At 37.5% G+C, this 16,780-nt stretch overlaps 1 protein-coding gene across 1 annotated transcript in view; it reads left to right on the forward strand.

Moving 5' to 3' along the window:
- Window positions 1–16,780, forward strand: part of LOC147370576 (transmembrane protease serine 11F-like) — a 116,120-nt gene that overhangs the window by 75,890 nt on the left and 23,450 nt on the right. Inside the window, exons 2-4 of the mRNA XM_086407328.1 lie at window positions 72–223; window positions 3,451–3,569; window positions 16,449–16,513. Coding sequence (XP_086263454.1) covers window positions 72–223; window positions 3,451–3,569; window positions 16,449–16,513 — 336 coding nt within the window. The remainder of the gene's footprint in view (window positions 1–71; window positions 224–3,450; window positions 3,570–16,448; window positions 16,514–16,780) is intronic.

A 16,780-nucleotide genomic window follows, 5' to 3' on the forward strand; every position in this document is an offset into this window, starting at 1 on the left:
GTGGACTTGGAAGAGAACTGTACTACAATTTTTTTTTTTTTACCTTACTGTTTTTCTTTCCATTATCACAGACCACTTGAATGTTCACAAGCTAATTACCCACAAGTTGAATATCAAAGAAGACAGCAATGCTGGGGCCCTATAAGTCTATCTCTTTTCACACTGGCAATCATAGCGATCATAGGAATTGCCATTGGTATTGTTACTCATTTTGTTGTTGAGGGTAAGTATACAGGTCACATTTCTATTGCCTCAGTGCTCCATGACTTAATATCTTGAAATTCTCAGTCATAAAAATTCCATTTGCATGCTATTAGCATTTTAATTATTAATCTTTTACTGATATTAAATTATAGTTTGCCCCAATATTGAGTCCTATGTTTCATATTTCCACCCAGTGATGCTTGCAATATATTTACATTATTACAAAGACAATTGAAAACAAATACATATTTTTTTTAAAAAAGAATGAAAACATTATCTTTAGAATAAAAACAAATCATATCATGTGTTGAGTGTAATATATATATTTTTCAAAATCAATATGTCAATGAGGTGCTCTAAGAAAAACTAATAATATGAGAAAATTACATGAAAAATATCTTTAAAGGGCTAAAGATTAAACATTATTTTTGAAAGAAAAAAGACATTGTTTTATGACTGAAGGAAGAAGAAAAAACTCAGAATTATTCTACCTTAGGTGAAAAAATACAGAGTCAGTACCACATTTAAACCAAATGAAAATCAACCAAAGTCATTTACCTTTGTCTTTGGTATGTGTATTTATAATCACATATGACTGAGACTTTGTCAAAAATTTTACAGAATTGTATGACCCATAACAATAAAACCACATTTGAAAGAATTCCCAAATGGGGATGAATTATTGTCCAATGTGCTCAGTTTACTAGCTTACCTACTTTATTGGGGGATTGATCATATTCATTTCTTAAACTCATATAATAAAAAATAACCTACATTAACCTCTATGTCTTTCTTGTTAATATCTTTTGTGTTTAGAATGCAGTTCATCTTCAATATTTCATGTGTTCAAGAAATAAAAAAGTAAAGGAATAATATAAATAATGGGAAAAAGGTATTTTAAAAATATCATAGAAGTTGTGTTAGGCTGAATAATGTCCCCACACCCCAATACATCTGTGTCTTAACCTTTGTAACTAATGAGTGTTACCTCATATGGCAAAAGGGACTTTCCAGATGTGATTGCTTCAAGGATTTTGAAGAGCCGTTATTCTGGATTTTCTGGATGGGCCCTAAATGTAATCCCAGTATCCTTATAAAGGACAGGCAAAAAGCCCAAAGAAGGAAGAAGGCTATATGACAATAGAAGCAGGGAAGAGGAAAACAATGTGATGTATAACCACAGGCTAAGGAACGAGGATCCCTCTAGGAGCCAAAAAAGGCAAGGAAAAAGATTCACCCCTTAGATCCTCCAGAAAAACAAACAGACACACAAACAGGTCTTAATTTGAGCCCTGTAAAACTCATTTCAGACTTTTGACCTAAATTGGTGGTCACTGGTCACAGCAGCAATAGGAAATTAATACAGTGGTAAGTTCTTGGACTGCAAGGACATCCAACCAGTCAATCCTAAAGGAAATCAACCCTGACTATTCATTGGAAGAACTGATGCTGAAGCTGAAGCTCCTACACTTCAGTGGAGTGGTCTATAAAAAGGTGAAAGGGATAATGTAAGAAAAATTTTAAGAAGACTGTGTGGTGAATGCAGACAAATATAAGCAGTCTGCTATAGTTTCAACAGAAATTATTAAGGGAATGTGGCAAAAAATATGCTCAAGAGGTAAGCAGGACCTAGGTCAAGGAAAACCTTTGTAGATCATAGTAAAGTGCTGTGACTCCTTCCCCATTGGCAATGGAGAAAAATGAAGGTGTTTTAACTGGAGAAGTGATATTGTCAAATTTGCAATTTAAAAAGATTTTTCTGCTGCTATGTGGGGAATAGAACTGAGGAAAACAGAACATGAGGCAGGGTACTGGTTAGAAAGTTGTTACATTTTCCAGACAATAAATGACGAGGAAATGAACTACAGCACTAATGAAAATAGAGTTTGTAAAAAGATGAAGTTTTAAAATTTAGGAGATAAAATTTTCAGAATCTGTTGATTAATAGGAAGAGATCAAAGTTTACTTTAAAAATTCCAGTCTGGGTCATGAAGTAGATTGTAATGACAGAATTTAAGACAGAGAATCTAGACAGAGTACTTTTTTTAATAGAAAGGTCATTTTGTTTTGGATAGACATTAGCTGGGTGGTTGATGAGGATCTGAATTAAGGATATAACTCTTCTGGATAGGATAAGGGATTCAGAAGATATTAATAAGTTGCATTCATAGATCTTAAGACTGAAAAATGGGATATTACAAATGAGAATTAAGCCATATTTTGGGTGAATGTATAGACGAGTAAGTTGTTAAGAAGATAGAAAACAGAGAATATGAAGCAAGGTTTGAATCTAAAAAGAGGTAAATGACCCTGGTTAAGGATAGAAGTGGGCTTTCCTGGTGGCTCAGTGGTAAAAAATCTGCCTGCCAATGCAGGAGACATGGGTTCAATCCCTGGGTCAGGAAGATCCCTTGAAGAAGGAAATGGTAACCCACTCCAGTATTCTTGCCTGGATAACCCCATGGACAGAGGAGACTGGAGGGCTGCAGTCTGCTGAGCTGCAAAAGAGTCGGACACGACTTGGCAACTACACAGCAACAACAAAGGACAGAACTAGAGAGTTCTCCAAAGTAAGAGCAAGGGGGAAAACCAGAAGATGGCTTCATAAAGCCAAAGACAAACTTTCAAGGAATATGATTAAGTCTGCTAAGAAATCAAGATGATTTTTGAAAAAGACCAAAAGAAACATGATGTTAGATATAACAACTGTTTTGCCCTTGACAACAGAAGCTACAGTGGTTTGTTAGGAGTCCATTACAGAGAATTGATGCCTGCATGAGCAAAAAGAAAATGCAAATTTAAAATACTGGTTTGTATTTAAGTAAGCTTGTCAGTAGCATAGAAAAAAGTGATCGCCCCATTTCGATATAGCTTCATAATGCAGTTAGTTATAACATACCTATATTACAATTCTTTAAGGAAAACGGTAATTTTTATTATATGAATGTCAGCAATTGTTTTCAGTGTTTGAATTTTCATTGTTGTGGATGTTGTGTGTATGTTGTGTATCTAATTGTGTGAAAAATTTTATATGCATAGACACTATAAATGGGTGTTCTGAAAGTACACTCTATTTTAGTTGGGTGCGATGGTAAAAATTACACACTATTTTTAAAAATGACTATGACTAATTGTATAATGCTAAGAAGAAATAAGCTGTGTTATTGTAAATCTATTTCATAGGGGAAGGGGACAAGCAATTGATCACGTCTAAGCATGGATCTTTTGTTTATTTTTACCTTTCAGATGATAAGTCATTCTACTATCTTGCCTCTTTTAAAGCTACAAATATAAAATATAGAGAATGTTATGGAATAAGAACCTCAAAACAATTTATAGAAAGGAGTCATCAGATTGAGAGAATGGTAAGCCCAATAGAAATTTTGAAAGTTTATGAATGTTTCTCTGCCTGACATTGAATGTGATTGTTATAGGAACATAATTGCTCCATGGCTCAGTTTCTTCTTCTATAAAATGAGGATAATATACTAGGTCATATGGTTGTGAAGATTAAATAACTTAATGTATGTAAAATATTTAGAGTAATGTCATATGCCATTAAACGTATGTAGATTAGAGTAGGCAACTAATTAACATCTGAGGAAATTGTTGGTTGAAACAGGTATTCTCAGTTTAAGTTATGTTTGAATTTAAATTTCTATGTTTAAAAAAAAGATCAGTTTTTAAACTGTTAATTCTCTTTCTTGGTTCATTTTCCTTAAACTTTTCCTTCAACATAAGAATATACGATTGTGATGCTTTGCCTCATCATTTTGTGATTTTGCTTTTGAAACACATAAAGGGTCACATACAAGACTGTGTGCCTATGATTCTTATGAACCTCAAATTTAGTTGTGTCCCTCAATTATTTTGGCTTTCCTTGAAAACCTAGGCAATTATCAAGGCATTTCTAATTTTTTAAAGTATATCAGGCAAGCAAAATCCTTGCCTGTTATAGCAGAAAGTCAAATAAAAGAGTCTATTTTTGTTTAATAAAAAACATGTCTTTGGAGACTATAGATTTCTTTAGCAAAACCCACAGCGTTAGACTAGAGTATAATTTAAAGTCATGAGAGTTATTCTAAGGAAGTAAGGGGTCTATAGAAAGGGGACTTAATTAGTATGGTTTTTATGATTAGCTATAGACACTACCTTTCTTTTTTATTTCCTTATTTATTTAAATTAGAAGATAATTACATTACAATATTGTGATGGCTTCTGCCATACATCAACATGAATCTGCCATTGGCATACATGTGACCCTCCATCCTGAATCCCCCTCAAAACTCCCCACCTACCCCATCCTTCTGGCAGATGAATGGATAAGGAACTTGTAGTACATATACACCATGGAATATTACCCAGCTATAAAAAGGAGCACATTTGAGTCAGTTCTAATGTAGTGGATGAACCTAAAGCCTATTATACTTAGTGAAGTAAGTCAGAAATAGAAAGATAAATATCATATATTAACTCATATATATGGAATCTAGAAAGATAGTACCAGTAATCCTATGTTCAGGGCAGCAAAGGAGACACAGACATAAAGAACAGACTTTTGGACACACTGGGAGAAGGACAGGGTGGGATGATTTGAGAGAATAGCATTGAAACATATACATTACCATATGTCAAACAGACTCTCTCTTAATTAAAGGAGGAGGACTTTAGCACTCCCACTCTTAATTGTACTCTCCTTTCTCTTAATTGTTAACAACATAGGAAAGTATTTGCATTTTATTTGGCTATTTATTCTTATATAGCTCAATTATATGTAGTTCCATTCTAAATGTTGAAAACAAACACTGGTTTATTTTTCGTACCTATTTAAATAGAGTTTTGCATTTAAATAGGACAGTGTTTTTACAGTTTTTTGCCACAGTTCTTTTTTAATTTTATTGGTAGGTGGCTTTATTTAGATTTTTTATTTTTAATTGAAATATAATTGATATATAACATTATGTTAGTTTCAGATGTACAACATCATTGTTGATATTTGTATAAATTGAGAAGGACCGCCACCATAAGTATAGTTAACTTGCAACACTATAGGTAGTAGTAATTTTTCTTCTTATGATGAGAACTTTTAAGATTTACTCTCTTAGCAACTTTCAAATATACAATGAAGTCTTAGTAGATATAGTCACCATGTTATACATTATATCCCAAATAACTTATTTATTTTATAACTGGAAGTTTGAACCTTTTGACCACCTCAGCCCATTTTACCTAACTCTCATCTCTCACTCCTGGCAACCACCAATCTGTTCTCTAGATATGAATTTGTGTTTTTTGCTTGTTTGTTTAGATTCTGTATCAGTGAGATCATATGGTATTTATCTTCCTCTGTCTGACCTACTTCATTTAGCATAAAGCCTTCAAGGTCCATCAGTAAATTGTCAAAAATGGCAAGATTTCATTCTTGTTTATGTCTGAATAATATACCATTGCATATATGCCACTTCTTCTTTATTCATTTATTCATCAATGAACACCTAGTTTGCTTCCCTGTCTCAGCTATTGCATGACTAATAGCAGTGGTAGTATGGTTGATTTAGGGATTTAATTTTGTTCTTTCCCGCTGTGTGAACAAACAATTGTTTTAGCACCACTAATTGAATAGTCTGTCCTTTCCTGGTTGATCTGCCATGTCATTTCCACCACAATTCAAGTTTCCATATATGATATGGAATGTTGCTGGGATCTCTAATCTGTTCCATCCATCAGCTTGTTTTTCACTAGGTCAGTACCATGATACTTTAACCTCTACAGTTTGACAATGTGTTGATACATGTTGTATTAATTTCCTAGGACTGCTGTAGCAAATTACAAAAAACTAATGACTTGAAACAACAGAAATTTATTCCCTCACAGTTATGGAGACCAGAAATCTTAAAATCCAGATGTCAGCAGCCTTGGAAGTCTCTAGAGAAGAGTTCCTCTTTGCCTCTTCCAACTTCTGGTAGCCTCAGGCATTCCTTGTCATGTGACTACATGAACTTGATCTCTGTCTCCATTTTCACCTGGCCTTCTCTGGGTTTCTTTGTTTCTCTACTCTGAAAAGAATACTTATCATTGGATTCAAAGTGTTCCTGGATGATGTCTACACAATGGTCTCATCTTGATATCCTTAATTACATCTGCAAAGACTCTTTGCCAAGTCAGGGCACATTTACATGTTCCCAGAGTCAAATATATCTTTAGGGGGCCAACATTCAACCCATATACCTGGATTTATCATCATCTCCTTCAGGTATACTGTAGTTTTTCTTGTCCTTTTTATTTCATATACCTGTAAACACACACACACACACACTCACATCCCCTCATATTGGGGTTTTGATTAGTGTGCTCCAAATCTAGAAATCTAGAGAAATAATTGACACCATTTATTTATACTTATTTGCTGTATTTCAATAGAGCTTTAAAATAATTTTCTTAAGTGTCTGGTATATCTCAGTTAAATTTAATCCTAAATGACTGTTTTGTTGTTGTTTGGTTTTATGTGTATATGGGGTTTATTTGTTTTTGGTCACTGTTAATGGATATCTTTTCAAAGTGCATTCTTTAAAACTGGTTTTTACCAGTGTATACAAAAGTGACAAGCTTTTATAACCTCTTTTAACTCTGTCTTCTTTTTCGCATGTATTATTTCCAAGTGCTGAGTCTCTCCTGGGGCTTTTAGAGCAGAGAGACTCCCTTTGTGGTTGAGTTGCCTTGATCCACAGTCTGGTCCAGTGATTTCCAATTATGGGCACTTATGTTTCCCTAAGATATTTTGCAATCTTGGAGACATTTTTTTTGTTGTCACACTGGGAGGAGGAAAGCTGCTGGCATCTAGTACCCAGAGGTTCTGACTATTTCTCCAACTCTTACATTCTCCTCCTTGCTCACTATTCTCTGACCATAATGGTCTTCTTTGAGATTCAGTTCAGTTCAATCACTCAGTCATGTCCGGCTCTTTGTGACCCCATGGACTGCAGTATGCCAGGATTCCCTGTTCATCACCAACTCCCAGAGCTTACTCAAACTCATGTCCATTGAGTCAGTGATGTCATCCAACTATCTCATCCTCTGTCATGCCCTTCCTCCTGCCTTCAGTCATTCCCAGCATCAAGGTCTTTTCGAATGAGTCAGTTCTTCATATCAGATGGCCAAAGTATTGGAGTTTCAGCTTCAACATCAGTCCTTCCAATGAATATTCAGGACTGATTTCCTCTAGGATAGACTAGTTGGATCTCCTTGTTGGATTCTCAAAAGTCTTCTCCAACACCACAGTTCAAAAGCATCAATTCTTTGAGATTACCTACACATTTTTTTCCTTCTATCTGGAACTGCCCCCTGATTCTACTCTTTCTGTTGCTTACTTCTTCTGATCCTTCTGATCCTTCATGTATCCTTCATGTATCATGTTACCTTTCTGGAAGTAATTATAGACCCTCAGCCATTATCCTGTATTACCTTACTGTTTTAGTTACCTTTTGGTGGGGGCCACTCCACAGCTTGTGGCATTTTAATTCTCTGATGAAGATTGAACATAAGCCCTTAGCAGTGAGAGTATGGAGTTCTAACCTCTGGACCACCAGCAAATTCCTGCCTTTGTATTTAACTATTTATTTATTACTGGCTATCTCTCTATTCTATGAGCCCAGGGACCACAGCTTTTTATTCCTACTCTTTTTCCAGTATTGTCACAGTACCTGAAATATAGGATACTCTAGCCAATTGTTCTGAATGAACAAATTAATGAGAAAAAAAAAAAAAAGGAAACAATGGGATATAAGGAAAGAGTCTTGAAGCACTGCAAAAGTTAGCATTTTTTTTTTCTTCGTGACACTGATTAAGATTAACCATAGCTGGAGAATCAATGAATTTATGAAAATGTTATTGGGTACCTCCTTTGTGTGAGCTAATGAGAAATGCCAAGGTCTACATAGTACAGTTACTTCCTTATTTGGAGTGTATAATATTGCTTGTATGTGGAAGTTTAGACATGGATAATAATAGAAAAAGAAAATTTATGTAGCAAATGATATGACATATAAGAGTTTACAAGATTGAAATGATAATACTAGAGCTGCCACATTGCAAAATATAATAGTCAAATATGTGACTCAAACAATCAGTATTTTAGGGGTTCAGAGGAAGTAAACATCTCTTTGAGCTAGCAGAAAGCTTCCTTGGAGAGGAAAGCAGTCTAGTGTGGTTTGGGAGGGGAGTGTTTTTTTGTTGGGTTGGGGTGTGTGTGTGTGTGTGTGTGTGTGTGTGTGTTTGTCCTCTGCTGGTAGCTTTTCCCCTGAAAGAAGCAGGGTATCTGCAGAACTTGTCTGATTACTTTCATGGGTGGACCCAGAAAGGGATTTCCTAGTTCTCACCAGTAACTACTAATCTTCCATAAAGACCTAATCTGCATGTAGTTCCCAGCCAGAGGGAAGACACAAGCTCTGGGTGTACTTTTAGTCAGAGCCACACATATTTTTTCAATTATGCTATTTTAATTTTGATCCTGAGTCACATCAAGGACAACAGTTTGTGTCTGATTTTAAGGAAAATGTTTTATTTTCATTTTACCAGATTAAGGGCAGGAGGAGAAGGGGGCAACAGAGGATGAGATGGTGAGATAACATCATCAACTCAATGGACATGAATTTGAGCAATCTGCTGAAGACAGTAAAGGAGAGGGAAGCCTGGGCTACTGTACTCCATGGGGTAGCAAAGAGTTGGATATGACTTAGTGACTGAACCACAACAAATGGGCTTAGTCATTATCTTGTTTAAAATGAAGTACCCTCTAGTAATCTGTTCCTAGGTTTCAGTTCAGTCCAGTTCAGTCCCTCAGTAGTGTCCACTCTGCGACCAAATGGACTGCAGCTCAACAAGCCTCCCTGTCCATCGCCAACGCCCAGAGTTTACCCAAACTCATGCCCATTGAGTCGGTGATGCCATCCAACCATCTCATCCTCTGTCACACCCTTCTCCGTCCTGCCTTCAATCTTTTCAAGGATCAGGGTCTTTTCCAATGAGTCAGCTCTTCGTATCAGGTGGCCAAAGTATTTGAGTTTCAGTTTCAACATCAGTCCTTCCAATGAACACTCAGAACTGACCTCTTTTAGGATGGACTGGTTGGATCTCCTTGCAGTCCAAGGGACTCTCAAGAGTCTTCTCCAATACCACATTTCAAAAGCATCAATTCTTTGGTGCTCAGCTTTCTTTATAGTCCAACTCTCACATCCATACATGACTACAGGAAAAACTGTAGCCTTGATTAGATGGACCTTTGTTGGCAAAGTAATGTCTCTGCTTTTTAATATGCAGTCTAGGTTGGTCATAACTTTACTTCCAAGGAGTAAAGTAAAGTAAAGTGAAGTCACTAAGTGATGTCCGACTCTGCGACCCCGTGGACTGTAGCCCATCAGGCTCCTCTGTCCATGGGATTCTCCAGGCAAAAATACTGGAGTGGGTTGCCATTTCCTTCTCCAGGGGATCTTCCCAACCCAGGGAAGGTCTCCTGCATTGCAGGCAGATGCTTTAACCTCCAAGGAATAAGCATCTTTTAATTCCATGGTTTCAATCACTATCTGCAGTGATTTTGGAGCCCCCCCAAAACAAAGTCAGACACTGTTTCCACTGTTTCCCCATCTATTTCCCATGAAGTGATGGGACTGGATGCCATGATCTTAGTTTTCTAAATGTTGAGCTTTAAGCCAACTTTTGCACTCTCCTCTTTCACTTTCATCAAGAGGCTCTTTAGTTCTTCTTCACTTTCTGCCATAAGGGTGGTGTCATCTGCATATCTGAGATTATTGATATTTTTCCCAGCAATCTTGATTCCAGCTTGTGCTTCCTCCAGCTCAGCGTTTCTCATGATGTATTCTGCCTATAAGTTAAATAAGCAGGGTGACAATATACAGCCTTGATGTACTCCTTTTCCTATTTGGAACCAGTCTGTTGTTCCATGTCCAGTTCTAACTGTTGCTTCCTGACCTGCATACAGATTTCTCAAGAGGCAGGCCATGTGGTAGGGTATGCCCATCTCTTTCAGAACTTTCCACAGTTTATTGTGATCCACACAGTCAAAGGCTTTGGTATAGTCAATAAAGCAGAAATAGATGTTTTTCTGGAACTCCTTTGCTTTTTTGATGATCCAGCGGATGTTGGCAATTTGATCTCTGGTTCCTTTGCCTTTTCTGAAACTAGCCTGAACATCTGGAAGTTCACGGTTTACATATTGTTGAAGCTTGGCTTGGAGAATTTTGAGCATTACTTAATTAGTGTGTGAGATGAGTGCAATTGTGTAGTAGTTTGAACGTTCTTTGGCATTGCCTTTCTTTGGGATTGGAATGCACACTGACCTTTCCACTCTTGTGACCACTGCTGAGTTTTCCAAATTTGCTGGCATATTGAGTACAGCACTTTCAGTGCATCATCTTTTAGGATTTGAACTAGCTCAACAGGAATTCCATTGCCTCCACTAGCTTTTTTCATAGTGATGTCTCCTAAGGCCCATTTAACTTCACATCCCAGGATGTCTGGCTCTAGGTGAGTGATCAGACCATTGTGATTATCTGGGTCATGAATATCTTTTTTGCACAGTTCTTCTGTGTATTCTTGCCACCTCTTCTTAATATCTTCTGCTTCTGTTAGGTCCATACCATTTCTCTCCTTTATTGAGCCCATCTTTTCATAAAATGTTCCCTTGGTATCTCTAATTTTCTTGAAGAGATCTCTAGTCTTTCCCATTCTATTGCTTTCCTCTATTTCTTTGCACTGATCACTGAGGAAGGCTTTCTTATCTCTCCTTGCTATTCTTTGGAACTCTGAATTCAAATGGGTATATCTTTCCTTTTCTCCTTTGTTTTTTGCTTCTCTTCTTTTCACAGCTTTTTGTAAGGCCTCTTCAGAGAGCCATTTTGCTTTTTCCATTTCTTTTTCTTGGGGATGGTCTTGATCCCTGTCTCCTGTACAATGTCACGAACCTCTGTCCATAGTTCACTAGGTACTCTGTCAATCAGATCTAGTCCCTTAAATCTATTTCCTATTTCCATTGTATAACTGTAAATGATTTGATTTAGGTCATACGTGAATGGTCTAGTGGTTTTCCCTACTTTCTTCAATTAAAGTCTGAATTTGGAAATAAGGAGTTCATGATCTGAGCCAAAGTCATCTCCTGGTCTTGTTTTTGCTGACTGTATAGAGCTTTTACATCTTTGACTGCAAAGAACATAATCAGTTTGATTTCAGTATTGACCATCTGGTGATGTCCATGTGTAGGGTCTTCTCTTGTGTTATTGGAAGAGGGTGTTTGCTATGACCAGTGTGTTCTCTTGGCAAAACTCTGTTAGTCTTTGATCTGCTTCATTTTGTACTCCAAGGCCAAATTTGTCTGTTACTCCGGGTGTTTCTTGACTTCCCACTTTTGCATTCCAGTCCCCTATAATGAAAATGATATCTTTTTTGGGTGTTAGTTCTAAAAGGTCTTGTAGGTCTTCATAGAACTGTTCAACTTCAGCTTCTGCAGCATTATTGGTCTGGGCATAGACTTAGATTACCCTGATATTGTATGGTTTGCCTTGGAAATGAACAGAAATCATTCAGTTGTGGATGTGACTTGTGATGCATGTGAGGTGCGATGTTATAAAGAGCTATCTTGCATAGGAACCTGAAATGTTAGGTCCATGAATCAAAGCACATTGGAAGTGGTCAAACAGGAGATGGCCAGAGTGAACGTCGACATTTTAGGAATCAGGGAACTAAAATGGACTAGAATGGGTGAATTTAACTCAGATGACCATCATATATACTACTGTGGGCAAGAATCCCTTAGAAGAAATGGAGTAGCCATCATAGTCAACAAAAGAGTCTGAAATGCAGCACTTGGATGCAATCTCAAAGATGACAGAATGATCTCTGTTAGTTTCCAAGCCAAACCATTCTTAAGTTTAGACCATTTAAAAAAAGGATACAATTAATTTTTTGTAATTTGGACTAAATATAACATTTACTTATATATACTGAGCTTCCAGTAGATAAATATAAACATAGATTTAACTTCTCCAGAAATTGGTTACAACAATGACTAGGTGTTCAGAAAAAAGTGGTTCCCGTAGCCCTGTTAAACTAGAAGCAGAAAAAAAGCAAATTCCTAGGAGATTATCTTTTACTAGGTTTAGATTCAGGAAATAAAAGTTGCTTTGAGGACTTCTTTAAGGGCTTCCTGCCCCCAAACCTCTACCCCCACCAACCTGAAAATCTGTCATCAGGCATATAAGTAACTCAGGGTTGTCAATGTCACTTAAAGCTTAAGAATACAAGATCTTGAGCCAGATATCCTGGTTCACATGGCAGAACAACCACTTCTAATGCCAATTTAGACAATTAAGTGTCTTGAGCTTCAGTTTTTTCACCTATAAAATGGGACTGATGAGAATAAAGAAAATACTCCCCTCAAGGCTGTATGAAGTTGACTAAGGAGTTGGTCCAATGCCTACCACGTAGTATGGACTTAATACATGTAAGCTATTATTAGTGGTTACACCAATAGTGTACTATACCAGAAGCTACTCATTTTTTAAATAGAGGTCGACTCCTCAAGGGACCATGGTCTTATTAATATAACAATTTAGTTCAAATAGATTCTTAGTAATTTCTTACACTCTGATATGACAGAATCCTCATCCTTTCCTACAGTGCCATTATGTACACAGTTCAGAATTTCAGAAGCCATTTATATTAAAGTGCTAAAGATCTTAAGGGTTTCCCAGATGACTCAGTGGTAAAGAATCTGCCTGCCAAAGCAGGATATAGGAGATGTGGGTTTGATCCCTGGGTTGAGAAGATCCTCTGAAGAAGGGAATGGCTACTTACTCCAGTATTCTTGCCTGGGGAAGTCCATGGACAGACGAGCAAAGGCTATGATCCATAAGATCACAAAAGAGTCAAACATGTGAGCATGCCTACACACATGCGGAGATCTTAACATCACATTTTCTCCTTGTTCCTTGAGAACTGAAAATGAAATGTGTTCTGAAAAGATTAGTGAATCATAAGTGACATAAATCAGAACTGTCCCAAACCCCTGGAATGACCACTTATGAAGGGGGTGGGAGTCACTACTGGGGTCTCCTGGCTTCTGCCTTGCTTTTAGATTCCCATAGAGTTCTACTTACCCTTGGCAACATGATTTTCAGAAAAAGCAAAAACAACCATGTTATTATCTTATCTCCTTTATGGTATTCTGGATCTTTCATTCATTTTCTCATTTATTCATTCATTTATTGAATCCATCAAACATACATTGAGCATTTACTGTGGACCAGGCATTGTGTCAAACATTAAACATACAGTCCAGAGTGGGAAAGACAATTGTAAACCAGTGTAATAATTGCTACAATAGAATCATGTGCAAGATGCTGGGGTGGCTTCAGTTCAGTTCAGTTCAGTCACTCAGTCATGTCCAACTCTTTGCAACCCCATGGACTGCAGCAATGCCAGGCCTCCCTGTCCATCACCAACTCCCAGAGTTTACCCAAACTCATGCCCATTGAGTCGATGATGCCATCCAACCATCTCATCCTCTGTCATCCCCTTCTCCTCCTGCCCTCAATCTTTCCCAGCATCAGGGTCTTTTCCAATGAGTCAACTCTTTGCAAGAGGTGGCCAAAGTATTGGAGTTTCAGCTTCAACATCAGTCTTTCCAATGAACATTCGGGACTGATCTCTTTTAGGATGGACTGATTGGATCTCCTTGCAGTCCAAGGGACTCTCAAGAGCCTTCTCCAACACCACAGTTCAAAAGCATCAATTCTTCAGCACTCAGCTTTCCTTATAGTCCAACTTTCACATCCATACATGACTACTGGAAAAACTGTAGCCTTGACTAGATGGACCTTTGTTGGCAAAGTAATATCTCTGCTTTTTAATATGCAGTCGAGATTGCTCATAACTTTCCTTCCAAGGAGTAAGTGTCTTTTAATTTCATGGCTGCAGTCACCATCTGCAGTGATTTGGGAGCCAAAAAAATAAATAAATAAAGTCTGCCACTGTTTCCACTGTTTCTCCATCTATTTGCCATGAAAAGGAGAATTTAATTTTGTTTGAGGAAGGCAAGTCAAAGACAAGTTAGTTGTCACTGGAGAACACCATAATTGTCATTGAAGAAACTTACCTGAAAAAAAAAAAGTATACTGAAGGAAGAGGGAAATGAATGTGCAAAAGTGTAAAGGTGTGAACCAGGCCATTGAGATTAGGAAAGAACAGGTAATAGAGAAGATAATAGGGGTAGGATTAAAAAAGGCCTGTGATATGCAGATAATACCACTCTAACGGCAGCATGCAAAGAAGAACTAAAGAATTTCTTGATGAGGATAAAAGAGGGTAATTAGAAAGCTGGTTTAAAATTCAACATTCAAAAAAGTAAGATCATGGCATGCAGTCCCATAACTTTCTGGCAATCAGATGGAGAAAAAAATGGAAACAGTGACAGTCTTTATTTTCTTGGGCCCCAAAAAGCACTGTGGATGGTGACTGCATCCGTAAAACTAGAATCTGCTTGCTCCTTGGAAGAAAAGCTATAACAAACCTAGACACTGTATTGAAAAGCAGAGACATCACTTTGCTCACAAAAGTCCATATAATCAAAACTATGGTTTTTCCAGTAGTTATATACAGATGTGAGAGTTGGACCATAAAGATGGCTGAGGGCCAAAGAATTGATACTTTTGAACTGTAGTGCTGGAGAAGACTCTTGAGAGTCCCTTGGACTGCAAGGAGATCAAACCAGTCCATCCTAAAGAAAATTAACCTTGAATATTAATTGGAAGGACTGATGCTGAAGCTGAAGCTCCAATACTTTGGCCACCTGATGTGAAGAACTGACTCATTAGAGAAGACCCTGATACTGGGAAAGATTGAAGGCAGAAGGTGAAGGGGATGACAGAGGATGAGATGGTTGGGTGGTATCACCGACTCAATGGACATGAGTCTGAGTAAACTCTGGGAGATAATGAAGAACAGAGAAGCCTGGCATGCTGCAGTCCATGGGTTCTCAAAGAGTCAGATACAATTGAGTGACTAAACAGCAATAACAACAAGACCCATGAAGGGTTAAGATTGTGGAGCTCATACTAAGAGACACTGGGTTTCAAGCAGGAGTGTAATATACTCAGACTTGTGCTTTAGGGATATCATCCTGGCTGCTGGCATGTTGGGTAACAAGTAGGGGAGGAAAGACAGAGTTGAACCACATAAATGTGCCAGTGAGAAGACCACTGCAAAAACCTGAACACAAGTTTCGAATGAGCTGATTTTAGACCACAGCAGTGGGATGGAAGGAAGAGAGGGAGACTGAATATTTAACAAGGTAAAATCTACTGAGCACTGTTATTAATTTAGAGGAATCAAGGAAAAGGAAGAATCTATTGGGCAAGGGAACCAATATTCCCTCTTCCCAAGGGGGGCATGATTTACCATGGAACTGGGCCCTACGTAAACTTCCATGGACCTGCAATTTCTGAATTTTGACTTTCACTCTGGTGTTTTTTTTTTTAATCTTTTCAGGCAGTGCCTCAATACTGGAAGGCAGGGTACCTTGGGAATCAGGTACCTTTAGGAGATAATTTCATGGAATATCCAAAATCCTTCAGTGGTTCAGACTAGAAAAGCCAAGTAATAAAATGCTGACAGTATGAAATGTGATGAAATATAGACCTGCCAAAGAGATGATTGTGTGTGAGGGTATCAGAGTCACAAGACAGGTGTTGATACATATTATGTCAAATGCTCTCATAAGGGATATTCATGTGAGAAATGAGCAAATTGATATCAATAGTAGACTAGAATGCCATATTGGAGAATGAGACAAATATATGGTAGGTTTTCTTAAAAGTGAGGATTGCTGCCTTGAAAAATAGCACCAATAGTTTATTTGACAATCAAAATGAACATTATGAATAGTGTTTAGTATATCAGGCAATGTGTGACATGTGGTATACATTGTTTCTTTTAATCCTCAACACAACTCTACAATGTACACAACTCTGTTATATCATTTTAGAGCAGAATCAAACTATTATGATAAGATTGTTCAGTTTTACAAGGATTAGAACTTGGTTGAAGTCTTACCACTGCAGATAGCCAGTTCACAAGTCTTGGAATAAACTGGCATTCTTACCTTTTCCATAAGTCTCTAGATAAGATGAGGAGTAACACTTTCTTAGGATTAACACTTTAAATTTTTTTCTATTCAGATGTCTAGGATATTTCAACATTCTGGAGAGGGTCGGTTTATCAAATCTCATGTTATCAAATTAAGGTATGTAAACTTGGCTTGGGGTGTCCCAGGTGGCGGCAGTGGTAAAAAATCTGCCTGCCAATGAAAGAGATGCAGGAGACATGGTTTTGATTCCTGGGTTGGAGGCCATGGCAACTCACTCTGGTATTCTTGCCTGGAGAATCCCATGGACAGAGAAGCCTGGTGGGCTGTAGTCCTAGAGTCTCAAAGAGTTGGACACCACTGAAGTGACTTAGCCCATAAAGGCCAGCCCCTTTTGATTATCCTCACTTTCAGTTCAGTTCAGTC

The sequence above is a fragment of the Bos grunniens genome, chromosome 6 (genome assembly GCF_055505025.1).
Source record: "Bos grunniens cultivar Pamir isolate PY7600 chromosome 6, Bosgru_T2T1.0, whole genome shotgun sequence".
Classification (NCBI taxonomy): Eukaryota; Metazoa; Chordata; class Mammalia; order Artiodactyla; family Bovidae; genus Bos; species Bos grunniens.